The 27627-nt window shown below is 47.4% G+C and overlaps 2 protein-coding genes across 5 annotated transcripts in view; both read left to right on the forward strand.

The window, feature by feature from the left end:
- LOC129344441 (ras GTPase-activating protein 4-like) overlaps positions 1-18783 on the forward strand; it is a 70237-nt gene extending 51454 nt beyond the window's left edge. For 3 of the 4 annotated variants that reach the window (XM_055001064.1, XM_055001066.1, XM_055001067.1), the window contains 15 exons: positions 648-782; positions 1366-1457; positions 1796-1913; positions 3389-3542; positions 5578-5642; positions 5758-5870; positions 6618-6810; positions 7468-7605; positions 8682-8826; positions 9851-10017; positions 11849-11986; positions 12554-12689; positions 15295-15415; positions 16082-16146; positions 17638-18783. In XM_055001064.1, coding sequence (XP_054857039.1) covers positions 648-782; positions 1366-1457; positions 1796-1913; positions 3389-3542; positions 5578-5642; positions 5758-5870; positions 6618-6810; positions 7468-7605; positions 8682-8826; positions 9851-10017; positions 11849-11986; positions 12554-12689; positions 15295-15415; positions 16082-16146; positions 17638-17774 — 1917 coding nt within the window. In that variant the 3' untranslated portion in view covers positions 17775-18783. The remainder of the gene's footprint in view (positions 1-647; positions 783-1365; positions 1458-1795; positions 1914-3388; positions 3543-5577; positions 5643-5757; positions 5871-6617; positions 6811-7467; positions 7606-8681; positions 8827-9850; positions 10018-11848; positions 11987-12553; positions 12690-15294; positions 15416-16081; positions 16147-17637) is intronic. The other variant, XM_055001065.1, reaches the window with a different exon arrangement.
- Positions 18784-21433: 2650 nt separating this feature from the next.
- On the forward strand, positions 21434-27524 carry POLR2J (RNA polymerase II subunit J). The gene is made up of 4 exons (XM_055001679.1): positions 21434-21522; positions 24800-24889; positions 26240-26414; positions 27326-27524. Exons 1-4 carry the CDS (start codon positions 21470-21472, stop codon positions 27359-27361), a joined length of 354 nt encoding a protein of 117 aa, XP_054857654.1. The 5' UTR covers positions 21434-21469; the 3' UTR covers positions 27362-27524.
- Positions 27525-27627: the final 103 nt, after the last annotated feature.

The raw sequence follows: 27627 nt of genomic DNA on the forward strand, positions 1-27627 counted from the left end.
GCTGGATATTAGGAAAAACTTTTTCAGGGTCAGAGTAGTTCAAAGGTGAAATCAGCTGCCTAGGAAGGTGGTGAGCTCCCCTTCACTGGCAGTTTTCAAGAAGAGGCTGGATGAATATTTGTCAGGGATGCTTTAGGCTCATCCTGCATTGGGCAGGGGGTTGGACTAGAAGGTCTGTATGGCCCCTTCCAACTCTGTGATTCTGTGAACATCAGCAGTTGCCCGGACTATGCATGCTGTTCCGTCCTCTGGCCCTGCAAAGGAATTTAAAGCTGGTTCCCCTTCTTTCTGGTGATATATGGGGCAGAACGGCTGAGTCCTTTTAGGGAATAATGTGTTGGACATTTGTTAGGGACTAGTAGTCAACATTTACATAGGAAGAGCCTTAATGATCAAGCCAGTAGACAAGCTTATCCAGCATTTTGTGTCCCTTTGGAAAATCCTCATGCAGGGGCCCAGAGGCAAAGCCTCCCTCTCTTGTTTCCTTCCCCGGAAACCGGTATTCATAGGCACACTGTCTCTGAACATGGAGGTTCCACTTAGCCATCACGGCTAACAGCCCTTGATTGGCCTTCTCTGTGCTCTTGTCAACTCTTCTTTGATAGCCATCCAAACCAATGGCTGTTGCAACATTGCCCTCTCTCCAGGTGATCAAGAAGTCCTGCTACCCAAGATGGAACGAGACCTTCGAGTTTGACCTGGACGAGTCAGCCCCAGAGAAGCTGTGTGTCGTTGAGGTTTGGGATTGGGACCTTGTTAGCAGGAATGATTTTCTGGGGAAGGTAAGAGAGACAGGAAATGTAAGCAGCAAGTAAGAGTTGCCACAGTTTGCTTTCTGTCTGGGATGGAGGAGAGGGTCCACTGGCAAAGGGGACAGCCCCTCTCTTTCTCCCCCTACATTGGATAATTAAATTTTATCCTACTTAGTAGACAGGGTGGCACATTGGACAACATCTTCATGCAGCCCCCACCCCAGTGGAAATGCCCCACCTTAAATGTCACTTGCGTGTTTGCACCCCAGACTTAATGAAAGATTTACTGGTATAGTTTAGCAACTGTCTGGCTGAATTGGGGGTGTTTCATATTTAAGAGCAAGTTGATGCAACTGTTTGCCTGCCATAGTTTTCTGCCACGGGGCTGTGATGACTCAGTAGAATGCAGAAGGTCTTGGATTCAGTCCCTGGTACTCCTGTTGAAGGATCTCAGGGGTTGAGAAAGGCCCTTCTTGACTTGATATTCTAGAGATCTGCTGCCAATCTGAGAAGACAAGATGGAACTAGATGGACCAAGGTCCTGACTTGGCAGAAGGCACTTCGTGTGTCCAGTCTGTCTTTCGCTTTGGAAAGAGTCTCTCTTTTCTCACAGGTGGTGTTCAATGTCCAAAGACTCCTTGCTGTTCAGCGGGAGGAAGGCTGGTTCCTGCTCCAACCAGACAAATCCAAGCCACAGCAGGATGAGTGAGTTTCCATCTTTTCAAGCGAGATTACCTGGTCTCCAGCAGGAGTGCACTGATTTTTATAGCCCCGGGATGAACTCTGAAGACACTTAGCCCTGTCTTAAAACCTACCCCACCCAAGCCAACTACACTTTGGGCCTACACATGTTGAACAGAGTTCCATGGACGGTTATTCCAGGAGAACCAGTCGCAGAAACAGGCCCTCAAAGAACGATGTTAAAACGCAAAAGTTGGGGGCAATTTGTGTTGTCATAAAAGGAGCCTCCTCCCTGCCCTGATGGAGAATAACTCACTCTTAGGGGCGTCCTGACCACGTGACTGCCTTCTTTCCTGTTTCAGAGGCAACCTTGGTGCTTTACACCTCCAAGTGCGGCTCCGGGATGAGATGGTGCTTCCATCCAGCCATTACCAGCCTCTTGCGCAGCTTCTGTGTGAAGAAGTTAAGGCAGCGGCACAGGTACGAGCCGACCCCGCTCCCTCTGCAAATGTCTCCCATGTCCCCTTATTTCTTACTGGCTTCCTTTGTAGTTGTTACAACTGAGTATTAAAAGACTCAACAATCCATGCGGGGATCCCTCAACAGTGGATCAGGAGGACCATCGCTCTTTGGTCTCCACACTATGCGCCTTTCACAGCTGCTTTTTGCTGCTCTGTTACACATCTGGGGGTCCTCATATGTCGTTCGGCCGTTCATAGTATCGTTCTTTGACCCTTTGGAAATTATTTATCTCTCGCCTTTTCTGCTGACACTTTCTTTTTGGCTAAACCTGGCTTTCTTCTTTCTCACGTCCCTCCTTTCTCTCTTCTCGCTGCCCTTTCCATTGGAACTCACTGCTTTTTGACATCCATGCTTCTCTGTCCTTGGCAGCTCTTCCTTCAGCATTTGAAAATGTCCCTTGATACTCCCATCATTTGAATTGAATTGTATGTGGAGTGGAATGGCAATATTGAATGGGCCCGTAGCATTGGGAAGGAGGGTTAATTCCTCCCGCATGCCGTTTTCCTCAATTGAGAGCCCCCACCCTACCCTGGCTGCTTTTAGGCCTGGTAGGGAGAGCAGGTTATTGTGTTATTCCCTATGGAGGCCATGGAGGTCCATTTTGAATCCAGAAAAAGCATGTGGAGTATGGGTTAACCTACACTCTTCCTCTGTGCCTTCGTCATGTTCCATATGGGGCTCTCCCATGTTTGTGTTTTGTGGCTAAGTTGACACATTGGGATATCTGGCCACGGATCCCCAATATTACATGTAACTTGGATTTTTAACCTCTAATTTCTGCTGCGCTTCCTTTCTCCCTCCTTGTGTGTCCTTTTCTCTTTATCACATTTTTTAATTATTGTAAACTGGCAGATAGAGTTTGTTCTGTGTAATGTAATCACTATACAGCTTGTAGCTGTTGAGGCACCTCGTAAATAAAATTATTATTACTATCTGGTGGTGGTGATGATGTTTGATACCAGTCATAGACCCACGCCTTTTAGGGTTGCCCATGGCTGGTAAGCTTTAGGAAATGGGAGAAGTGGGGACTTGCTTTGTCCACTTTGATGTGATGATGTCACTTGTGGCATGGCCAATAAATTACATCACTCTAGAGACAATGATGTAGCATTTGTCCAAAATTCTGCAGTTTAACCATAGAGTTCTTGGCAAATGCAAGAGTGCTGCCCAATGTAATGTCACTTCTGGGGTGCTCTGGAAGTGATGTCATGACATTGGCTACATCAATCTCCGATCCCCATTTTATCTGTCATCCCCCCCCCACACACACACACTTACACACTACTCAGCTAAGCAGTGGCAGGCAGCTAGCGGCCCCTGTCCTCCCCGCCCCCCACATCAGGTTTTCATGGATTTTTGCCCTTCTGGGATATTTATAAACATTTATGATCTTTGTGGAAATTGTTTTCTTAACATTCTTTGTCCCCTGACAGGACAGGAAAGTACATTTAATAACCCTCATCGACGAAACCACAACTGCCGAGTGCCGACAGGAAATTGCCATTAACCTCGTCAAGCTCTTCCTAGGTCAAGGGTTAGCCAAAGAGTTACTGGATCTTCTCATCAAGCTAGAGTTGGACAAAACTGGTACAAATTCACCCTGACACAGGGTGGGTGGGTGGGTGCAACCACAAAATGGCTGCCATGGGAGGTGGAGCCAATTAGAAAATATCAGGCAGTGAGGTCATGCATAATGTGGAGCGTAGGTACCTTTTCAGGCAGAAGCTTAACAGACTGTTTTAAAATGTTTTTCTGTATATACTGTAAGTAAAAGCAGTATACATAGTGAGCGAGCTGCTTATCTGGCAGCATCTGTCTTCATTTTATGGACATCTAACATGCAAAAGAGGGGAAAGGCAGCTGCTCGCTACATGAGCCATTCTTAACATGCATTATTACTTGTACCAAGGACAGCTGGTGCCGAAGGACTCGTGAGAGCTCCTTGCATGTGCGTACAGTAAGAGGGAGATTCTGACCAGATTTTGATAGGAACCTAACTTATTTTTGAAAAGTGAACAAAATTTGATTTAGTGATGTAATTATCTACTTCTGTTTAAATTATAAGGATACGTTAAAACGGGGAAGATTTGATAACTTCAATAAAAGTTCCAGTTCGGTGCACTAAGCATTTTAGCTGTGCAGGCCAGTCGTGTTTTGTCAGAATCAATTCCTGCTGTGTTTTGAGAATATCACTCTGCTGTTTGCACAGGCAAAGTACTTTACAGAAAGCCACTGTCCACAAACATCAGAAACTCAAAATGCCCTGCCTGGCCCTGTCCACTCTCTAAAAACATTTGGCAGGTGCCAGGGAGGGTCTTGGTGGCTGCCGCATTGGGGAACCCGGTTATATCTACAGTGTCTGTTTTATAATTGTCACGATGGCAAAAAAAAAGGAAGCGGGAAAACAAGAAAGCTGTATTTTGACTGGCATAATTTCTTGTCGGCCTTTCTTTTTTATCTGTGATATGTTGAAAGCTAAGGGGAGGAGGAATCTGAAAGGAAAAGGAAAACTGGAGCAGAGAACAACGGCTGCAGAGGGCAGCCAGTGACCTTACTAGTTTGGAATAATCAGCGAGATCCTTGGCCGCAAATGCACAAACAGTCTTTGAATAGGAACACAGATATATCCTGGACTATGGGTTACAGGCAAAATGAGCCACTTAGCCTAGATTTCGGTAATCTTAATGAACAATTGCAGTCTCTGCAATGGATCTATGATATCAGGACACGTGACAGGCTGCTAGCACAGATAAGCAAATGTTTACTGATCGAGTTGGATTCCAGCTTCAGTGGAGGCTGGGTTATTGCTCAGGGATATAACCAGGGCTTTTTTTCAGGGGGAACGCGGGGGAACGGAGTTCCGGCACCTCTTGAAAATACTCGGCAATAGTGTTTGAAAGTAATATGATTTCAAAGAATCCCATGTGTTTCTTCCTCATTTTTCTCTTGAGAGTTCCGCCACCTCTTTTCCCAGAAGAAAAAAAAAACCCTGGATATAACCATTGCTGGGTGTAAGTGTGGGTCTTAGGTGTCCTGAACCCTCTCTTTATTCAGGAACATGCAAGCTCATGCAGCTGTAGGAAGTAGACAAAGAGGTTTGGGGAAGAGGATATTGGCAAGTGGTTGTTTTATATCCAAATGCCAGTGGCTGCCCAAGGAGATCTGGGCACCAAAATTTTATGCCCTTATTTGAAAACCTGAAACTGCCGTAGACAGACCCTTGGGCTGTCATGGTCTGTTCCATGTACTCTGATGGCAGCGGCAGTCCAGAACCTCAGGCAAAAGAAGTCTTTCATATCAACTACCACTTTTATCTTTTTGCTGGAGATGGAAGGGACTGGACTTGGGATCTTATACATGCAAAGCAGGAGCCACAGCCCCTCCCCTAGTGCCTTTAGTGTCCTCTGCCCTTAGTGGCCTTCGAGAATGGTCTACAGGTGTGTGATGCAGCCGTATAGCTGGGGCTAAGCCAGTCTGGCTCTCCTGGTACCTGGAGGGGAGCTGGGAAACCAGCTGAGGTTTATGAAGGAAATGTGATAATTTAAAATAAAAATGAGCAGCAAGTTCATAGCCCCAGATGTTGCAATTAGGCACCAATCACAAGTGATCGTCTTTGTTTCAGATGAGCCAAACACCCTCTTTCGGGGCAACTCTCTGGCCTCCAAGTCGATGGAGTCCTTCCTGAAGGTACTTGCCAAGGTTGACATCTGCTTATGTGAATGTTGCCTGCATTGAACCGTGATCTAGTCACGCCACCCGCCATCTCTTCTCATCATGTGTCTCTCCTTCTGCTGTCCTGTAGGTGGCAGGAATGCAATACCTCCACGCGGTCCTTGGCCCGGCCGTCAACCGCGTGTTTGAAGAGAAGAGATACATCGAGCTGGATCCCAGCAAAGTGGAGAGCAAGGATGTTGGGTAAGAGGAGCAGAAGGGGAGCCCGGCAGGATCAGGTAGTCCTAGTCCTGCCTCCTGTTTTCCCCAGGGTGGTCACCAGATTCCTCCAAGAACCCACAAGTGGGGTTTGAAAGCAACAGCAACTGGCGTTTGGAGGTACACTGCCTCTGAACATGAAGGTTCTATTTATTTTTTCAGATACGTATATCCCCCTTTTCCTTCCCAATGGGGACCCAAAGCAGCGCACAACACGCACTCTCTCCTCTTCCATTTTATCCTCACAGCAAACAGCCCTGTGGTCACCCAGCTTCCATGGCAGAATGGGGATTCGAACCTGGATCTCCCAGATCCTAATCTGTCAGTCTAACCCCTATGCTATGCTGGCTATCAAAATGGTTAAGAGCCATTTTATATGTCCGTGAATTTTTCTTTTGTAGCCGTCTAAGCCAATGGCCATCCTTACATCCAGTGACTGTGAGTTCCACAAACTAATTGGTGCGGTGTAGCGTCACGCACTTTCGTTTGTCCTTCCTGAATCCACCGCCCATCAATTTGCTTGTGTCCCTGCTGCTCCAGGCTCTTGAGAGAAAAAAAATACACTTTTCTCCACGATCCATGCATAAGAGAATTTATGCCGTTCACTCGTACTGGCAGCACATGAATGGAAATTAGGGAGTTGATGTATTGGGGGCACCCTCGTTGCCAGGAATGGGGGAGAAGCTGAAGGTCTTGATGGTGGGGCTTGACTTCTGCTGCCTACCTGGCCAGGTGCTCCAGCCTCCACCGCACCCAGAGCGAAAGTGATGTGATCCAACAGAGCGTCCACCTCCTTCGATCCTACTTGACTGACCTCCTTGCTGCCGTTGCCAAGTCTGTCAAGTTTTGTCCCGCCGTTATCCGTGCCACCTTTCGGCAGCTTTTCAAGAGGGTTGGAGAACGTTTCCCTGAAGAGAAAGACCAGGTCAGTGCAGGGGAATCCTAACCTCTTCTCCTGTGCCTCTAAGTTGGTAAAACTTCTGGGAATGGGGAGGAGAAAGAAAGGTGTGTGCCTAAACGATTCATGGCAAATGAGGAGAGATTTAAAGTGAGGTAGGCGGCATCAGGCAAGTGGTCTAGGAGACGGTTCCAGGCAGAAAGGGGCAGAAAGGGGCAGAGTCCTTTGAAGAAAACCTTTTGGACAGCGGAGGATGGTGGAGAAAGAGGGCAAACTGTTACAAGCAGGGGAATGCTGGAATATGAAAGTGGACAGAAATTCAGAGTTAAGGCCGGGGAGGTCTTCGGAGGCAAGGATGATGAGTTTCTGTGGAGTCTGTGAGAGAGCCGGAAGCCAGTGCAGGGATTTTAGCAGCACCGTCTCAAGGTCAAACTGCATTACCTCTGTTTGGCCAGCAGCATGGGTGGCGCCCAAGTGCAGTTGAATCCCCGCCCAGCAGCACCCTCTTTTGGAACGCCCCAACAGCAGGGCAAAGTTAAGGTGCTTGGGTGCTTGGCTGCCAGGGCCTCTGGTTCATCTCCGCGGCGGGTGTGCCAGGCAGGGAGAATGAGAACTGCAATTGTGAACAGGTGACCCTTCGCCACTGTTGATGTGCGCTCCACCGTGCTCCTTCTCCACTTGCAGAATGTCAGATTCATGGCCATCACCAGCTTCCTCTGCCTGCGCTTCTTCTCTCCAGCCATTATGTCCCCCAGACTCTTTTACCTGCGAGAGAAGCACGCCGATGCCCGTACCAGCCGGGCCCTGCTGCTCCTGGCCAAGGTAAGGCAGTTGTTTGTCCTTGCCTCCTGGCCACCAGGTTTATGGGTCCGATGCTACGTCCTTGGCCAAAGATTACTAGCCATGGTGGAATTTGTGGTTGCCACTGCTTCCTCCCCTCCAGTTCTCTGTGCATGTCAGAACCTGCAGGAGGAAAAGGGGGAGGTCTTGTATCCTGCTGAGCTTTGGTGCAAGCAAAGCAGGCGGTCTTTTGTGTTGCTTTATGCAAGGCAGCTTGACATAAGATTCTTCACCTCTTTACCGACCCAAGAGACGAGAAGCCTTTTTATGTGTCACACTTTGCTTTGGAGAAGACAGAAAATGCCAGCTGCAAAATGCAGCTGCCGGACGTGAAATAGCTGGGCTTAGATGTGGGATGAGACAGAACTCACGGAAGATCAGCCTATCCATGCCTATTAGCCAAGACAGTGTCTCTGAATATCAGTAGCTGTCAAACAAGCCAGGGCTGTTGCCTTCCTGCCTTGCTTTGTGTCTGCTTGGCCCTTGTTGGAGACAGTATGCCAGGCTAGCTGTACCCTCGGTCTGATCCCCCACGCTGCTTTCATTAGGGGTTTTTTTCTGGGAAAAGAGGCGGCAGAACTCTCAAGAGGGAAATGAGGGAGAAAAACACAGAATTCTTTGAAATAATATTATTTTCATGCGCTATTGCCAAGCATTTTCAAGAGGTGCGGGAACTCCGTTCCACCGCGTTCCCACTGAAAAAAAAGCCCTGGCCATGACAGGTAGGGGCGGATCCTCCATGTATAGAAGCAGTATACCTGTAAAAACCAGATGCTGGGGACAAGCAACAGGAGGATTGTTTCCTTCAGGCCCTGCTTCTGGAGTTCTAAAGATCAGGCAAGCTGCCTTTGGGGTGCCGGATTCAGAGGGCCCTTGGGTGGCTCAGCAAGGCAGGCCGAGTGCTCTTCGGTCATCGTGACTCTCGCACCCCTCTTCCAAGCGCAGAGTGGACAAGAGGGGTCTCTGCTCTGGCTCCCAGAAGGGCCCAGGGCACTTAGAAAGTGGAACGGTGATCCATGGTGACCTCTCCCCCCCTCCCTGGTCTTGTTCACTGGCAGACTGTCCAGAACGTGGGGAATATGGATCCGGGCATCAGCTGCACCAAGGAAAGCTGGATGGCCCCTCTGCAGCCCACCATTCAACAGGGCATTGCCCAGATGAAGCAGTTCATCCTCCAGCTGATAGACATTGAGGAGAAAGAAGGTGTGTGGGGGCCAAGGGAGGAAGGGCATTGTTCTGGTTTGATTTTACTTAAGTTCTCCCAAAGGGGGACCAAAGCGGCTTACATCATTCTCCTCTCTTCCATTTCCCCCCTCACAACAGTCTTGCGAGGTAGGTTAGGCTCAGAGGGTGTGAATGGCCCAAGGTCACCTGCATGGTGGAGCGGGGATTCAAACCTGGGCCTCCCAGATCCTAGCCCATCACTCTAGCCACTACGCTACACTGGTCCTTGCACCATAACGATTGGAGCTTGGCAGGTGTTTTGCCTGGTCAAGCCGCATAGCATCAGGGGATCAGTATGGAGGCTGAACAAGCAGTCAGAAATCAGAGCCAGTGTGGAATAGTGGTTAGAGCACTGGACCAGGGGGATCTGGGTTTGAATCCCTACTTAGCCACGAAGCTTAATGAGTGACTTTAGACCAGTCACTGCCTCTCATTCTAATCCTACCACACAAGGATAAAAGCGGGAGGAGGGAACCCAGAGCCCCTTGAAAGATGTAATACATTTAAAATTGTATTTCCCGTGACTCTTCTTTTTAATCAACTGAAAGATGTTAAATGGAATAGACAGCTAAGAATTTCAACGATGTTTTTTTAAAAAAATTAAGAGCTGGATCTAAAACTCTATTCCATTTCCCTGCCCGCCTGCCTTCCCTCTCGCGCCCCCAACTTGCCCTGCAGGTACCGTATAGACCCTTCCCCACTCGCAAGGGAACCTCTTCCTGGGATCATCACTGCAAATGGTGAAATCCACAAAGACTGGGAGGCAGGGGTCTGCTGCCTCCCAGTAGCAAACAACCAAATTTCCCACAAAATGTAACAATGCGATAATTACAATGATGGTGCGGTGGAAGAAGAAAACAGATGTGATTGGACGGCAAGCCTGGGAAATGCAAATCACAAATCTATGAATGGCGAGGATCTGTTGTTCTTCAAGGCAGGAAATGTGCACAGATTTCCACCCCATCCCAATTTCCAAGCTACTAACTGGGAATGTTCCTTACAGAACTGGACTTGCAGAAGGCCCTCAGCCAGAGCCAGGTGGTGAAAGAGGGACCTCTGTTCATCCATAAGGCCAAAACCAAAGGCCCCCTGATGTCGTCTTCCTTCAAGAAGCTTTACTTCGCCCTCACCAGTGAGGCTCTCAGCTATGCCAAGACACCCAACTCTAAGGTAAGGAGGTTTGCTGGGCTGGCAAGAGGGACTAGAAACTTGCCAGGCTGTGTGTGGCAGAGCGGCCGTGCTCCTTGTTCTGCTGTTGGTGTGTGGAGCCCTGACCGGGAAGTGGCCCCTGGAGATGTGGGCAAAAGAAGAGCTTAATGGGAAAATTGGGCCTAGTTCCAGTTCCTTTCATAAACCTACCTCAGGACTGTACTGCTGCTCGTATGGTTGAATGCTTTTCTGTACAAGACCATCCCTGTATGTAGAAAGCTAGTGTTGTTGAAGAGAGTGGTCCTTTCTCTCCGATGTGATGGTTTTCTGTGGGATTCTTTTCCTCAGAGGAGCATTCAGTCAAGCTACCTCAGGCTTGCAGTTTGAGGCCTAGCCACATTGCAGTGGTGGGTGAATAACACACTCTCAGCCTAATCTACCTCACAGGGTTGATGTGAGGATAAAATGGAAATGAGGAGACTGTTGTAAGCCTCTTTGGGTTTCCACTGAGGAGAAAAATAGGGTACGAATGAATGAAATAAAGAAAGGCTGGGCCTGTAAAGGTGTGTGCTTCATTGGGTTGCCAACCTCCAGGTGGTGGCTGGAGATCTCCCAGAATTACAACTGATTTCCAGGTGACAGACATCAGTTCCCCTAGAGAAAATGGCTGCCTTGGAAGATAAAATCTCTGGCACTACACTCTGTTAAGGTCCTCCCTCACCAAACCCCACCCTGCCCAGTTTCTGTCCCTAAAATCTCCAAGAATTTCCCTACCCAGAGCTGGTAACCCTACAATGCAGTCCAATAACCAGTCCCTTTCAAAGGTTCTTTTTATATACAATGAATGAATGTGTGTGTGTGTGTGTGAGAGAGAGAGAGGGAGAGGTGGGGAATTCTGGCTCTAAACTCCACACCCTACTAATGTGCAGGCTCTGTGGGTAAGTACATTCCAATAAACGCATGCAAGTTGTATGGGGACCTCGCCACCGTGATTCTCCCCTCCCCTGCCCCTAAGTGGCACATCTGAAAAGGATGGACAGAAAAAGTTCAGAGTTGCTAAGGATACCTTCCCAGAATCCAATAGATTTGGCGTTTCGGTACATCAGCAACAACGCTGAGCCAACATTCTGTGATGTGCCCAAACTGGGCCTGGTATAGCAGGTAGCTTGTTTTGGAGGGTGGGGAGGTGCTGTGGTTGCGTTGTTCCAACTGGGAGATCTCAGGGCTTGTGTAAGAGGTGGACTGGAATATCCACATGAGCCTCTCCAGGCTTTCTGAACAAAGGAGCAAGAATTTAGCACTGAGCCCTATTTCCTATCATCTGGGGGGAGGTCAGCGCATTTGGCTACCTGCTTTGATGCTGTGGGTGTTTGTCGTCTGCCTTGCATCTCATTAGTTCAGCTCAACAGGTGTGAAATTTACCCTGCACAACTGGTGCAGATAATGATCATTACGCTATATTAAATGAGGCACAAATAATGGTGGGAAATGCATCTGTTAAATGGAAAAGAGCACCAAAATAAGTTAGATCCCACTGAGGATTTTCACCAGTGTTTCCCCCCTCCAATTACAGACTCCTTCCTTGTGCTGTTCCTCGGGCTCCCCTGTCCCCCAGGAGCAGCATTTTGAGAGGGGCGTCGGTAGCAGATGGGGGAAGGCGGGGGAAATTCCACTCTGTTGGTGGATATCCCTTCTGTCTGGGCAATTGCTGGGGTTATGCCAATGAGCCACAGGGATTTCGGCATGAGAAATTCAGAATGCTCTCTAAGCAAAACAAGAGCAGTATAAGAGTAACTGCATAGGAGCCATCTAGGTTTTGACATTTGGTTTTGTCCTTGGGATTCCTTTCCAGAAAAGCTCCTTCATCACGCTGGCCAACATCAGGGCTGCTGAGAAAGTGGAAGAGAAAAGCTTTGGAAGCTCCAATGTCATGCAGATCATCTATGCCGACGAGGACGGGCAGGCAGCGACAGCTTACTTGCAGTGCAAGGTTCTGGCAAAAAGGGATAGAGAGGGAAGATGGTTCAGCTTTGGTCGAGTGGGAAAAGCTGGAGCAGCCACTGTGACTGCAGTGGGACACATGTAGGGCTGCCGAGAACCCCTGCTCCCAGCCTCTACCCCCCCACCACTATCACCTGGCTGGCGAGGGGAATGGGCCCTGTGAGGTCTTAACCAGGGTCAAGACAATCAGACGATGAAACTGCCCCAGTGTGGCAGAGCTATCTGCCCCGCTACCATGCATCATACTAGCAGTGTCCCTACATACACATGCATGCACTCCATTGGCCATGGGGAATGTGCAGTTGGAGGTGAAATGACTCGCATAGTGATGAGTGTGAGTTGCATTTATAAGCGTGATGAAACTGGGCAGGGCTTGCTTGCCGCAGCGCAGTTCTTTGGGTGGCATTCCCATGGTTATGGTAACATGCTGCAGCCGAAAGTCTTTTTACAAAAAGGGAGACCATCACTGTAGGGTAGCTCTCAGAGCAGCACGTCGCTCAGTGCTCTTTCAACCTGGCAAATAGTTTGGCATTAACCCTCTTGTGTGGATTTCCAGTGTGTCAACGAGCTCAACCAATGGCTGTCGGCCTTGAGGAAGGTCTGTGTGAACAACACGGGAATGCTGTGCTCCTACCACCCGGGCATCTTCCGGGGAGAGAAGTGGAGTTGCTGCCTCCAAAAGGACAAATCAGGTAGAGCATCCTTTGCCATTGTATTATCCCTTTAAATGTTTTTAATAAATTTTATTTAAATACAAAAAAATTCACCTACAACAAGGTACACAGATATAAACACCTTAGACCCCCGGATAGAGTAACTGAGTATACTAGCTTCAGATGGAAGGGCGGTCAAAGCAAAAAACAGAGCCTATAGTCTTTCCTCCATGGGGATGCTGTGCTACCACCAACCGGGCATCTTCTGGGGAGAGAAGTGGAGTTGCTGCCACCAAAAGGACAAAACAGGTAGTGCATCCTTTGCCATTGAATTATCCTGGTCTGTGGTATATGGTGGCTGTCGTCCACTTACTCAGCTATGGGAATGACCTTTAACTCCAACCTGCAACATGGGGCCCAATTTCTTTTTACGCTTTCTCTGTCTGCCTGCCTGCCTGAATTCAGAGATCACATGAAACTGGTGTCGAAATAAACCAATTACGGTGAATGTGTTTGAATGTAACCAGTTCTGCTAACTATGTCTCACTAGCCAGTGAGATTGTTTCATTAGCCAGTCTTAACGGTTGTTTTGCATGCAGAACATTGAAGGTGGCTATGCTTCTGGAACTGGTCAGTCGTTCCTTTTCCCTAGGGAAGCCTGAGGGCTGTAGTTCTTCATGTGTGTGGAGCAGAGCTCCCAAAGAGAATTCTTAGCACCCACAAACAACTAAACTTCCCAGAGTTTTGAAAGTGGCAGAAGCCATGACTTTTATACTAATGTAGAATCAGTATAAATATATCCTGCAGACCAGTGATCCCCAGTGTGTTGCCCAGGGTGCCCACTGAAGTGTTTCCTGGCACCCTACTTCCTTTTCTTCCTACTCCAAATCAAAGAGCCATTTTTGGCTTTCCTCCATCTCATTGGAGCAGGGGGTGCTTCAGAATTCCCCAAGGGGGATCCCTTTTGGTTCTGCAGGGAGCACTGATTTGGAAATGCCTGCCTCCATCATAGGAGGATGTTTGGCTTGGAACCTCACAACGTTTTGTGATTGGCCCTACCACCCCATAGCAGTCATTTGTGATTGGACCCACTTCTCATGGCAGCCATTTTGTTGTGGTTCCCACTGTGTGTGTTATATGCCATCAAGTCGCCTCCGATCTGTGGTAACCTTGTGATGAAAGACCTTCAAAACTACCATTTCTCAAACTGTCCACAGGCTCAGCAGGGTTGGGGAATCCTTCTGTATACACGCTCTCCCTTTCTCTACCTCTTCTTCTCCATCCAATCTGACATTTTAAAAATAATTGCTGCATTAAAAATAAGTTAGTTAGGCAAGTTGCCTTCTCACCCCACAAACTGAAGACGTACAGAAGTCTGACATAGGGCGAGAAGCTGTGCCTGTTGGTGTTACCTGGTCTCCTTGCAAAAATATGATTTATGGTGGAATTAGCTAGCAAGGAAGACGGCTATATGAGAGGCAGTAACTGGGATCTGTTAACTTTGCATACCAAGTCCCTTCCTACAATAGGACAAGCGAGTCTGGTGCTTAATATCAAACAATAACTTTTTATTGAACACAGGAACTTCATGCACATACACACCAATTACTGACACTGACACTGACACACACACACACACACACAGAGAGACAGAGACAGAGACAGAGTCCTAGGAAATGTATCCAGAATATTTGGGGATAGAGCAAGAGGGAGTAATTATATCTACCTATCCTGGAGAAGGGGTCCAGTCCATGGAGGAAGAGAGTAGCTTTGAACGCCAGCATCCTCGGCCAACAGAGCAAGAGGCTTAGGGAAGTGACCCTAAGGGAGAAGCCAGAAAGCTTGCACGATTTGAATGGGGCCAGGGCCTATCTTTATAGGCAAAATGTGCCCTGAGGTGGAAGAGCCCACCGAGCCGTTAGAACAAAGGCTGCAACGGTTAAGTTTAACAAAAGATATGATTGCCTCGATGGGCAGCTGCCGGGGCGTGTGAATACAAATGTAAAACCTAGCGCTGCACAAAAGGGATAGTTTTCTGAAGAAGTCCACCAGAGCTAGGTTAAGTGTTTTTAGGGAGGGGATACATTGTGCCAGGAATGACTGTCTATACTTATGAATGTCAGTGGATTAGCTGCTCAATCATGGACAGGAGATCTCATCACGGAAGGAGGGAATGGAATGTGCTAAGTGGGGGTGACTCTGCGAGGCCTTTGTTGCTCTGAGCACCGGCAGGGCCAGGATGGCAGTAAATCCAATCAAGCCGCAATCACTCTGCATTCCAGGGCAGCATTCCTTGCATGCCTGGTTCTCCCAGGCGGGATGTAGCAACTGCTGGAGGTCCTCTGGTGGCCACGCAGCAGCCATTTTAACTCGAGAGGCCTGAACATTTTTAATATTACAAGCAGCCATATATAAAACTGCTATTAAAATGGCAGAGACTGGGCTGACTGCTTACATTGGGATACTTAGCTTGGGAAGGATGTAATTGCTTGAATTTTGCAGTGTCCTCCTTTTTGATAAGAAAACGCCTCTCTGTCTGTCCAAGAAGCATCGATTATCTGAGTTACGGTCTGGAGGCTAGTAGTATGCTCCTTTACAGAGAACTCCTTTTTAAAAAAAAATCTCTTCTGCCTTTTACCTCTAGGTTTGGGCTGTGACAAAACTCGGCATGGAGTTACTCTACGGGAATGGAACGATCCTTTGGATCCCGATTTAGAAGCTCACTTGATATTCCGCCATCTACTTGGAGTCCGAGAGGCGATGAAGTGAGTTGCCCCTGACTGCTGTGGCATGCGTGGGTGGCTTCAGCTGCAATGCTGTGCGCACTTGCTTAGCTGCCTGCAGGGCTGGCGTGCCCATTGAGGCCAGGTAGGCGGTGGCCTCAGGGTGCGGGGTGCCGGAGGGAGCACCGGAGGAGGTGCAGGGGTCGGGAGCGCGCGCCACAGAGCTGCAGCCTCCTATCCCTCCCGCTCCATGCCGCCGCCAGCACACACACCCCAACCGGGCGCAACAGCCGCGGGCAGGCGTCTGCGGCGGTGCAGACAACCGAGCGGCAGAGCTCCGAGGCCGCCCATGCACCGTCCCAGCCGCTCGCCGCAGCGATCGGGCCGGCGGCACGCGCATCCATGATGACGTCACATGTGACGTCATCACGCAGGCCAGTGCGTGTGTGTGTGTGCACGGGGGGGGGGGGTCGCCCGGCACACTGGCTGGCTGCAAGCGCTGAAAACCCTGGCACCGCTGCTGGCTGCATGCAAACCCTGTTAAAGAAGGTGGGACCGACTTCCAAGTCAATGGTAGGCTGTGTATATACTCTAGCTGAGGAGAGAGATAACGCTTGCAGTTTATTAGGTGGCTGTTTAGAGAGCGCCGACTCCTTGTCTGCACACCTCAAATCTGATGTCATGATGACTGATAATTCTTGTCTGCAGGGAAAAGTACCTGGAATTGTTGACACAGGAGAAAGGAGAGAACCTTCCTCTGAACCAAAGCGATGGTATGACTCTTACATTATTGTTGAAAGGGAACGGATGTTGTAATGATTGATGGATCTGGTGTTGCATATGTTTCTCTCTGAGGGAGACTCGAAGCAGCTAACATCATCATTCTCAGGGTAACAGGGCTGTGCTGTAAAGAAATAGTTCAGAGAAATGTGTTGGTACAGAGATAGGGACTGTTGACTATACTACTGCGTACTGTCTATTGCTGTAAGTATGCTTCTATTGGATAATTCAACACTTTTTAATATGTCGTATCAATCTGCTTATGTTTTGTTTCAGCATTGTTTTTCAGCTTTGTATTGGATTTCTGCTTTTTTCCAAATTTCTGCTATCCTTACTCAATTGTGTTGTTTATTGAATGTCCCAGCCGTTGATCATATCGACTTATACGAGTCTCGAGTGAGAAAAGTGGAATATCAATAATGTAAATAAGTAAATAAAATAAATATCCTCAAAACAGCCCTGCAAGATAGGTTAGGTTGAGAATATTAGGATATTTTCACCCTATTTTTCTCCCCAAGGGGGACCCAAAGCTGCATTTTATCCTCATAACAGCCTTGTGAGGTAGGTTAGGCTATAAGAGAGGGACTTGTCCATGGATACCCAGCAAATTTACCTGAGCCCAGGTCTCCCAGATTCTAGTCTGACATGCTAACCACTGCACCACTGTAAATCAAGAGGTTCCTCCTATGAATCTGACTTCTTCCATGAACCCCCTACACAGCCTTAGGCAAGCCAGAACATGAATTAAAATCTGACATCAAGAACAAAAATTCTCGAAAGCCAATGGAAGAGCATTTTAACCTTCCTAGGCCATTTCATTAGAGATCCGAAAGTACCCATTCTCAAACAACTGTGTAGTGGTGGATGTTACAAAAATGTGAGACAGCAGAAGAGATTTATTCAGAAATTTGATTGTGTTAATTGAGGCCTAAAAGGGGATTCTGGTTTCCTCTCATAATGTAAGAGCAGAGAGTAATGTTGGGTTTTGTGTTCTTGGGTTCCCTGTGCATAATCCGTACCGGTGAATTTGTGCTTAAATATTCCAACAACTGATTTCCCTCGCTGGAAGTTCACAGTCCCACTAGCATCTGACGAGGGTGGTAACAGCCTACACAAATTCATACTTTGTAAAAGAAGAAATAAGTCTTAATGGTCAAGCTTGATCTTCTTCGTATTCTTTCTTGACCACGGACGAATTGCAAATCAGCCTCTGTGCATCTGAGATTAGGGGCCAGGCCTAATCACCGATCCTATGGAGTGAAACACCATCTTTTAAGAATTCCAGCACCATATGTTGAGTGCTCAGAGCCTTTCCGAGTCTTGCACCAGATGGCTTTCTCCACCTGACCCAGGTGCAGGGGAAACATTTTCTGCTGGGACCAAGGGGGGGAGCCTCAATTTACGCAGCCTCCAGCTGCATCACAACGTGGCCGTAAGCGGCTCGTTCCAACCCTCCGTTCGTGTCTCTCTCTCTCCTGCTGCAGATCTCGAAAATGCCGACGGTCCCACCAGACTGTTCCGAGTTTTGCAGGATCTGGAAGAAGTTCACAACAAGGAACTCTCCCGCTTGAGAGATCTGGCCAGCCAAGAGCGAAACTGCCTTGTGGAACTGCAGACGTGACTCCAGCACAAACAAGTCTCTTGGGCCAAGCCTTGTTCTACCCCATTCATCAGGACTACAGCCACATTCCTGGGACTGCGTCTCTCTGGACTTGCATTCATGTGCTGGGGTGCAGTGTGGGGCGGGGTGGGGGGGCTGCTTCTCAGAGGGAAGTCAGGTGAAACCACTCCTAGCTTAGCATATAGAATGAGTCACTCTGCCATGTTCTCAGAACGGAACTGGGAAAAAGAGGCCCAACTTTTTTTCCCCCTTAGCCTTCCAACTCAATAGCCCTCACTATCCCAAGGTGCAAAGGAAGACACTAACTTTGATGGCCTTAAAATGGGATTGGACAAATTTGTGGAAGAAAGGTCCATCCACAGGTATCAATCACAATGGAACCTCCATGTTCAGAGGCAGTATATCTCCCTGTTTACCAGTTGCTAGGTGGGGAGACACCTGACAAGGGGAGGCTTTGGCCTTCATGCTTTGCTTGTGGGCCTTACAAGAGATCTGGTTGACCATTGTGTGGACGTTGGGATCCTGGACGAAATGAACCCTTGGACGGGTTCAGCAGTTATGAGACAAATCCTAGTCTTTTAGTAAACCCGTGTGGAAGATTTCTTTCCAATTTCCCCCAGTTTATCTAAGGCCCAATGGGCTTCATTATTTAAAAAGAGGTGTCGAGATCTCATGGCGCCAGGAATGTTTTTGAAAATGGGTCAGCAACATCTGCGGAAGTCTACTGTGCTCAAAAGATGAAACTTTTCTGACTCCTGCCATCCTCTCGCTATTCCCGAGTCACAATTGCGGCTGATTTAAAAGTGCTGGGAAATGGTACCCATGGATGGGCTTCTTTCAACAATGGGTGATGTTTTTGACTCCCCCGGGGATGTTTTATAGTTTTAAGATGAATAAACAGATGTTGTTGCAATCTGGCTAAAGGGGGCAAGGGAAGAAACCGCAAAGAAACCATCACCCTCCAAGCCAGAGAAATTCTGAATGCACAATAAAGCATTTTTTAGCAAGAGATCCGACTCTTGTCTGACTCTGTACTCTACAATTCCCACCTACCCTCAGCCCTGGTTTCAGGGTTGTAGCAGAGTGTGGTCACGTGTGAATAAACTTGGCCTAATTTTTTTAAAAAGGGACGCGAAGCAGACAGAAATTTGCTTTTTCATCTCCCTACTTTTCATTAGAGGATCGTGCTAACACCATTCTGAGTTATACGGCTGATCATTAAGGTTGTTTGCAAACACTGAAGCCACTGTTGCTGGTGAGTTTTCCACGGCCTACCTCTGCTGGCCAAGCTGGGGGGGGGGGTGTTCTGGAATTCTGGCCTCTTGTGACCTGATCAAAGACGAGGACGAAATACACAGTTCTAGAAGTCAATGGCCACAAGTCTTGGTTCCTGGTTTCTTGTTAGAAATGGAACAGCTGGAGCAAGCGGAATAAGAGACAGAAGTCTACAAACATGTACGCCGCCAAAGAAAGCTTGAGAACCACAAATTGTACACTTCCATGAATGACAGACTATCTTCTCACTGCCCCTCCCTAGCATTTTCGTTGTGCAACATACTGCAGTACATGACAGCCAGTGTGGTGTAGTGGTTACTGCAACCTTTGCCCTGCCACTGGCTCTGTGCTTTTAAACTACCCTTCCCAGCTACCATTGCATCTCCCAACACATGTTCTTCATGCGTCAGATGTCTTGTGTAGAGAGACTCTCCGTGGCTTTGCTCAGGTCCTAGGACCAACCTAGGTCTGTATGTACAGCAGGCTGAGATTGCTTTGGAAGTTCCTTATCCTAACCAGTTGTAAGCTATATTATTTAAATAGCTCGATGTCGATCAATTTGCCATACTTCTAAACTGTATTGAAAGTACGCAGCATCTCGGTGCTTACTTTTATTACTGGCTCCAAGGAAGAAAAGTGAGGGCGGGGTGGGGGGATTTATACTTGAGAACAGTGCAGAATGAGGTGGCTCAACTCAGTGACTCTAGAAGGAAACATAACAGCTGACAAGCAGGATAACAAAGGAGGCAGAGCTGATTTGGGGACTGCTGTGCAGCCTCCATAAATGTTAATTAAAATACAGAAAGCATTCCAATCCACTCTTAAGGTTTGTGACTCCAGTTGCAGAGCAATGGTTCTAATCCCAGGGGGCCAAAATTCTACCTTAGGGGTTCAATTCCTGTTGCAGAATCGGATCCCAGGGACATCATCCCAATGTGATTCCAGTTGCAGAAGTTATCCTATTCCTAGGCACTGTTATTCCACTTGGGGAGGCTGTCGTTCAAGGCCCAGAATATTCATGCTATGCCCGGGAACCATTATTACACTCTGGGCTCTGCCATTCCAGTACCAGAGCTTTGATTATATTCCAGTGGAGGGAGGGCTGCCATTCCATTCCCAGAGCGGTTTGTCTGATCCCAATCTGTGGAACTGTGATTCTAGACTGGGAGCTGTCATTCTGGTGCCAAAGCAATTTATCTGGTCCCAGGGACTGTAATTCCACTCTTGTAGCTGCCATTCTAGTGCCAGAACAGGTTTTTCTCAACTCATTCTGCACTTTCTTCATAATTTTTCTGTGCTGTAATTTCAATGAGCCAGTTTGGTGCAGTGGTCAAGAGCAGCAGGACTCTAATCTGGAGAGCCAGGTTTGTTTCCCCCACTCCTCCACTTGAAGCCAGCTGGGTGAACTTGGTTTCTGGGAGCTCTCTCAGCCCCACCCACCTCACAGGGTGATTGTCATGAAGATAATAACATACTTTGTAAACCCTTCAGAGTGGGCATTATCCTGAAGGGCGGCATATTAATCGAATGTTGTTATCAATGGAGCCCATGTGAGTCCATTGGCATTCCTGGTTCCCATTATATCCAATGGGCCTTCAGGCACGCCTCCTCCATTGTTTCTATTGGCCGTTCTTGTCCTTTTGTTTGCATATATTCTCTCATGGGCATTCTTGTCTTTCCTTTTATATCCCCTATGCTTATCCAATTGAGCTTCTAGGGTTGCCAACCTCCAGGTTAGCATTTTAAATAAAAGTCTTTAAAACTGGTTCTTTACCTGCACAAACTGGCTTTCAAAAGAATGCTTTTGTTTTCTTGCTGTGCAAAAGACAGAGGTAAAGGCTGACAGAAGTGCTGCTTCTGACGGCAGGTGAAAAACACGTGATCAGTGATTGCTTTGCCAGGAATTGCAACTCAGTGCCCCTGGAGAAAAGTGCTGCTTTGCAGGGTGGACTCTATGGCATTATACCTCCTCAAACCCCGCTCTCTCTAGGCTGTGCACCCTTCCCCCCTCCTCCCCTAATCTCCAGGAATTTCCCAACCTGGAGTTTTCTGTGCACACTAATTAGGAAATCTCACTTTTGTAGTGGAAGTTTGTTTTCAAGTAAGTGCGTGTAAGACGACTGCCTGAAACAAATCTAAGTTTTTTAAAAAAAGTTATACGATGCAGACGTGCCCGTTTAGATGAAAATGCATAACCTGTTTAGGGGTTAAAAGAGGGAAGAAATCTTGCGATACCCCCGGCGACCTTTAGGTGGTGCCCTAGCACAGTCTCTCGGGCCGAAAGAGCAGGCGGCGCAGTTTCTTCCTCCTGGCCGCCAGGGGGGGCGTTTGCCACTCTACAGTAAACTGGAAGCGGAAGCGCAATTTTCCCAACCGGAAGCGGAAGGTCTTGGGTGACAAGAAAACAAGAGCGGGGAGTTATGAACGCGCCTCCGGCCTTTGAGTCCTTTTTGCTCTTCGACGGGGAGAAAAAGTGAGTGGAGGAAGGGAAGGAAGGCAGTGGGGACGGAGTGGGGAGAGCTCTGGCCAGGAATGGGGTGGAGGGTGCGCCTTGCATGCAGGAGGTCCCAGGCTCCATCTCTGGCGCCTGCAGATAAAGATAGAACAGCAGGGGTTGAGTCCAGCAGCCCCGTAGAGACCAACAACATTTTCAGTGTAGAAGCTTTCTAGACTCAGAGTTCCCTTCTTCAGATACAAGAGATGAGCTTGACTCTCCAAGGTGGACTCAGACCCTGCTGTTCTACTGCAGACCAACACGGCTGCCTAACCGAGGATAAAGAAAAGTGGCTCCAGACTTTGTTGAGCCTTCCGTCACTTTTAACGTGCTTTAAACCCGGCTGGGAAAAGGGCGGAGGGTGAGGAGTAGGAATTAAGAGGAGATGGGGGGCAGAGAAAGGGAAAGAAATGTAGAAAGGGGAAGAAAAGTAGAAAAGGAAGGAGTGTAAAGGGGTAGTGGAGGACAAAGGGACCAAGGAGGGTGTGTGTGAGTGGAAATGGTCAGAAAGTGAGGCTGCAAGTGGCTCCCAGATTGGACATCTCTGAAAGTGGGGGAGGAAAGTGCCCTCAAGTCATAGCTGACACAGCAATTCCTGGTGGGGTTTTCATGGCAAGAGACTAACAGAGATGGTTTGCCATTACTTGCATCTGCCACCCTGATCTTCATTGGAGGTCTTCCACCCAATAGCTAACCAAGGCCGATCTTGCTTAGCTTCTGAGATGGCTCTATTGAGCTATTCAGGTCAGGAAATCATTGAAGGTAAAGGATGTCTAATAGCAAATGTCTTGAAAAGCCTTTCCATGTCTAAAAGCGGGGAACTGCTGTCTGGATATAGACAATACTGGGCAGGGTGGATGAAGGGTCTGGTGTTGTATAAGGCATTTTCCTGTATTCTGTTTGTCTTCACCATGCACAGATCAACTATGAATTGAGCCTTAGGAGTGCTGTGACATAGTGGCTAAGTGGTTTAATTGCAAATCAAAACTCTGCTGGTTTGACTACCACTAATGCCATGAACAGCCCCAGATGTGCTGTATTGTGGGGATAATGATGGCATTGACTTTGTTCGCTGCTCTGAAAGGGGCACTAATCTGTCTAGAAGAGCAGCATATAAGCACAGTTATTATTTATTATATACAGAAGTTTAAGAAAGCTACATAGTGCTATTTTGCAGTAGGAGTTATACCGGAGTCTGCATAACTGCTAGAGAAGCAAGGTGACGCAACTGCAAAAAAGGTCTTATTCCAGCTCTCTCTAGCCCCAAAGATGGCCCCATACCTTGATGTGACTTGATCTGGCCACCTGGATCAATACCACAGTAGATCATGACTAGACTACTGTAATGCACTTAATATCGGCCTTCCCTCAAAGTCAACTCAGAGATATCAGTAAGTGCAAAACACTGCTGCTTGGTTATCGTCAGGAGCTGGGGTGTGTGCATGTTGTACATATTACTCCCATTGTGCAGGGACTCCACTGGCTACCCATCAGTTACCAGGCTCAACTCAAGGTATTTGCTATCACATACAAAGTCCTTCATGGCCCTGTTCCCTTATATCTATAGGACTGCCTCTCTTCCATGGCAGCTTTGCTCATCTGAGCAGGGCCTTCTGCAGGTACCATCCTGCAAATGGGTAAATTCAACAACTGCCCACAAACACGTTCAATTTATACACCACCCTTCAGGACAACTTAACACCCACTCAGAGCGATTTACAAAGTACGTTATTGTTATCTCCACAACAATCACTCTGTGAGGTGGGTGGGGCTGAGAGAGTACTGGAGAGCTGTGAGTAGCCCAAGGTCACCCAACTGGCTTCAAGTGGAGGAGTGGGGAATCAAACCCGGCTCTCCAGGTTAGAGTCCCATCGCTCTTAACCGCTACACCAAACTGGCTCTCTGATGAGATTAAGAAAGCTCCCACTATCCTGGCTTTCTGCAAACTATGCAAAACTGAATTATTCTGGAAGGCTTTTTTACACAGGCAGGAGGGGTGTATTGTATCAAAATGGTTCAGAGAGTTCCTTTGGAAAAGGAATAGGGACTGCAGACTGTGACACTGTGTACTGACTGTTGTCATAACCTATTGCATTTATGGGATGTTCCAGCTGTAGTTCATACTGACTTACACTATGTAATCCATCTTGAGTCTCCTTGAATCTCACTGAGAAAGGCAGACTATAAATAATGTAAATAAATACTGATATAGGGAGGTGCCCTGACCTGCATAGCCCAGGTGAGCCCGCTCTCATCAGATCTTGGAAACTAAGCCAGGTTGGCCTTGTTTAGTAATTGGATGGGAGACCAACAAAGACCAGGGTTGCAGAGGCAGGCAATGGCAAACCATCTCTGTTAGTCTCTTGCCTTGAAAACCCCAGCAGGGGTCACCATACATCAGCTATGAATTGCCAGCACTTTCCACCACAAGAGGGAGGCATTTTGTATGCAGGAGGTCCTCACATTCAGTCGCTAGACAAAAGATCTCAAGGAGCAGGTGTTGGGAATGTTTTCTATGCCTGCTGGGACCCTGGAGAGCTGCTGCCAGTTAAAGTAGAGCACTGGGCTACCTGGATCGATGGTATAGGAAGTTTCATAGGTCACAGACTGCCCATTGTTTTTGGCCCAGATGCTTGCTCTGCAAAAACCTCAAGTGGTCCTCAAACAAGTTACACCTGTAGGAGTTGTGTTCAAATGCTAAAGTTCACTGCCGGTGTATGTATCAGGTGTTTCTGCTGCTGCACTGCATATATGAGGGTTCTCTTGGATAGTTAAGCACATGTGAAAAGGCTGTTGAGTGGTGGTAGAGGATGCACAATAAAGCACCCCCCCCAATAATCTCTAATGAAAGGATTTCAGGGACAGACCATCCCTGCCAATCAGAATAGAGCTAGCATGGACCCCAGTGGTCTTGCCAAGTTCTGAGCAGGTTGAAAGAGGAAGTGGGATTGGATAGGGTGCAGTATGTAGAAGAAAAAAGACAGTATAAGGGAAGGCTAGTGGGTGGGCAGAGGGAAGGAAGTGGCAAATATATAGGGGTACAAAAAGAATTGATGTCTTCATTAGCTCACAATGTAATTGGTAGAGCTGTTTGTTCATTGGCATTTCAGTAACTTAGTTATGCATGTGCAGGGGAGGAACGCTCCTTGATTCTACTGGTTCTTCAACCACCTGTGCCATAGCAAAATGCTTGGAGAAGCTTCTTTGTGTATACCTGTTAAACACTGTAAACATTGTCTTGTGTTCTTCTGTCCAGGATTACGATAAATAAGGATACCAAAGTACCAAATGCCTGTCTGTTTACCATCAACAAAGAAGACCATACGCTTGGGAATATCATTAAGTCGTGAGTAACTCAGTGGTTCTTGTCTTCCAGTCAAATTTATGGGGTTTATTTAGAAGCATCATCTTGCTAAAACAGTGGGAAAAGGGATTATCTTCTGATTTGGCAAAAAGATACGTTAGTAATCAGGCAGGGCAATCTTATGAAGAGTCACTGAAGCTTAGACCAAGCTAGCTGCATAGAATTGCAGTTACCTAAATTTAGCTTGCTTATGAGAACTCTGATAGAGGTCCAGTATTGTCGCTTCATATTTATTTGAGCAACAAAGTTTGCTGAACTGTTAAATGTCATCATTATATAGCGAAAGTGGGAATGTTGTGTTGGGTCTTGAGGAAATCCAAGACTTGGTGCCATTCTCACCCGTGGTTGGTGGTGACCTACAACCCAACCGTACAGCTCCAGGGATCCGTTTTCTCCCGTCTGCACTGCCTTTTTTTGGGTACACTAACACTGCAACCTGTGGTAACATTGTACGGTGGAAGTGGAGCAGTGCCTGAGAGGTTCTCTGTTCCCTTGGTGACCATGTCTATCCTAGACTGTATACCCACATCCGGCAGCAGTCTTGGCATTTGCTTGCCCCTCTTTCAAGTTGGGGTCATATGCTAAATGAATAGTGCTTATCACTGAATAGGCTAGTAGTCAGCATGACGTAGAAGTTGTACAGCACCAGGTGTGTTTAAATGAATGTGTGGCTTTTGTTATTGGGCTCCCATATGAGCCTGCCTGTCATTTAAGGTTCAGCAGAAACCCTATTTTGAGTGATCCACTAGTGTTACAGGTAACCCTCTGAGACTGAATCCTGGAATTCCTTCCTCATAGCTTTTTGCCTGGTGCCAACCTTTAAGCATTCACTGAAGACGTTTTCTCCTCCCAATTTCTGGTTGTTGGAGTCCATCTTGCCCCTTTTTGGTTGAATGAAACTTGATTTGATGAGAGTGTTTTATGGTGTGTTGTTTTTATGTATTAAGGATTTTAATAAAGCTTTTTCAGCTATCACGTGGTTTTTATTAACTGCTCCTTGTACTGTTGGTTTTATTATTTTCATGCTATAAAAGGACTCAGTAGCTGAGAGTGATGGGTCGTAAATATTTTCAGTAAATAGTATGAGGGTCACCAGCCCTCATAGCTTACTAGAATTTTCATGCTCGCAACAGTATACTAGCAACATTTGGAATGTTGGGGAAAGCAAAAAAAAGGCGATTGCTTTCCTTGTTTTGCAGTACAACTGCCACACACCTGGAGGGCCCCACTGTCAAAATGATGGATTTATTCTGTCTTGGACTTGACAGAGCACAGCAATCCTGGTTTCCCTAACAGGATTACTTGGTCTCTGTTTCCTTTGTTGTTTTTCAGGCAGTTACTGAAAGATCCTCAGGTTCTGTTTGCAGGCTACAAAGTCCCTCACCCGCTTGAGCATAAGATCATCATTCGTGTCCAGACCACTCCTGACTACAGTCCCCAGGAAGCCTTCACTAATGCCATTACAGATCTCATCAGCGAGCTCTCCCTGCTGGAGGAACGGTTTCGGGTAAGCGGGCATTCCCCACTGAATCTTGACATGGGTGTATCTTCCACACAAGGATTGGCTTGTAGGGTTTCCCCATTGCTGCTGACACAGCACAGCAGCAACGGGGCTTCCACATGGCAGGTTTGCCCACATTTCCCCTGCTCCAGTCTCCCACAGTGGCCATTCCCCTCCTCGCCAGTGCCTTCAGGGATCTTTTTCGTTTTAAACAAAATTGGCAATTGACAAGTTTTACAGTATTATAGCTCTGACCTGGATAGCCCAGGTGAGCCTGATCTCGTCAGATCTCAGAACCTAACCTAAGCAGAGTCGGCCTTGGTTAGCAATTGGATGGGAGACTTCCAGTGAAGACTAGGGTTGCAGAGGCAGGTAATGGCAAACCACCTCTGTTAGTCTCTTGTCATGAAAACCCCACCTGGGGTCGCCATAAGTCAGTTCTGACTTGAGGGCACTGCCCACCACCACACAGTATAACTGTCTTGCAGGTTCTCTGAATTCCCATTGTTCATTTTTTAAAAAAGTGCTAGCCCTTATTTTGGTCAGGAGGCAAGGGGAAAGGCGTATTTTCACAACGAAAGGAGCTAGACAGGTTTAAGTTATGAAAGCTGAGAATTCAGAGAACCCGCTAGGCAGCCTTAGAACATAATGCTATCTCAATTACCATTTTTGAAGAAAAAGGCCTTTGGTGGCAGGGGGAGAAAGCGCCACGCAGCATGGTGCTAAGAGAAGGGTGCTGAGATGGGTGGGACCAGGAAGGTCCAGACTTTCTGTATCCAGACATGGATACATACTGGCCTTATTTGAAACTCTAAGCTGTTTCTTTTTTAGCTTTTGTTTCCAAAGTTGGTGCTTTCAACAGGAAAGTAGGTGGACCAGATTGCACTAAAATTCATCTCACTTTCTCCTTTTTTTAGGTTGCCATAAAAGACAAACAAGAAGGAATTGAATAGTTAAAATGCTGTTTAGTGACTACTTTGTAAATAATTTTTGAGGTTTGTGGTTCTGAATTGTTGATTTGTAGCTTCCAACAAATTTTGTTGGCAAGACTTCTGTATAGGTTTCGTTCAGCAAGAGATGCAGTTTTTCCGTCGGCTAATAAAATTTTGTTTTTAATGTCAGATAATGATCTCTGCTCATTATTTTCTTAGGGCATTTGTTTTCCATCAAAGTACCCTATAGAACAGGAGGTTTGTTCTGCTATGGGTGCTAGCTGCAG

The sequence above is a fragment of the Eublepharis macularius genome, chromosome 17, assembly GCF_028583425.1.
Source record: "Eublepharis macularius isolate TG4126 chromosome 17, MPM_Emac_v1.0, whole genome shotgun sequence".
Classification (NCBI taxonomy): domain Eukaryota; kingdom Metazoa; phylum Chordata; class Lepidosauria; order Squamata; family Eublepharidae; genus Eublepharis; species Eublepharis macularius.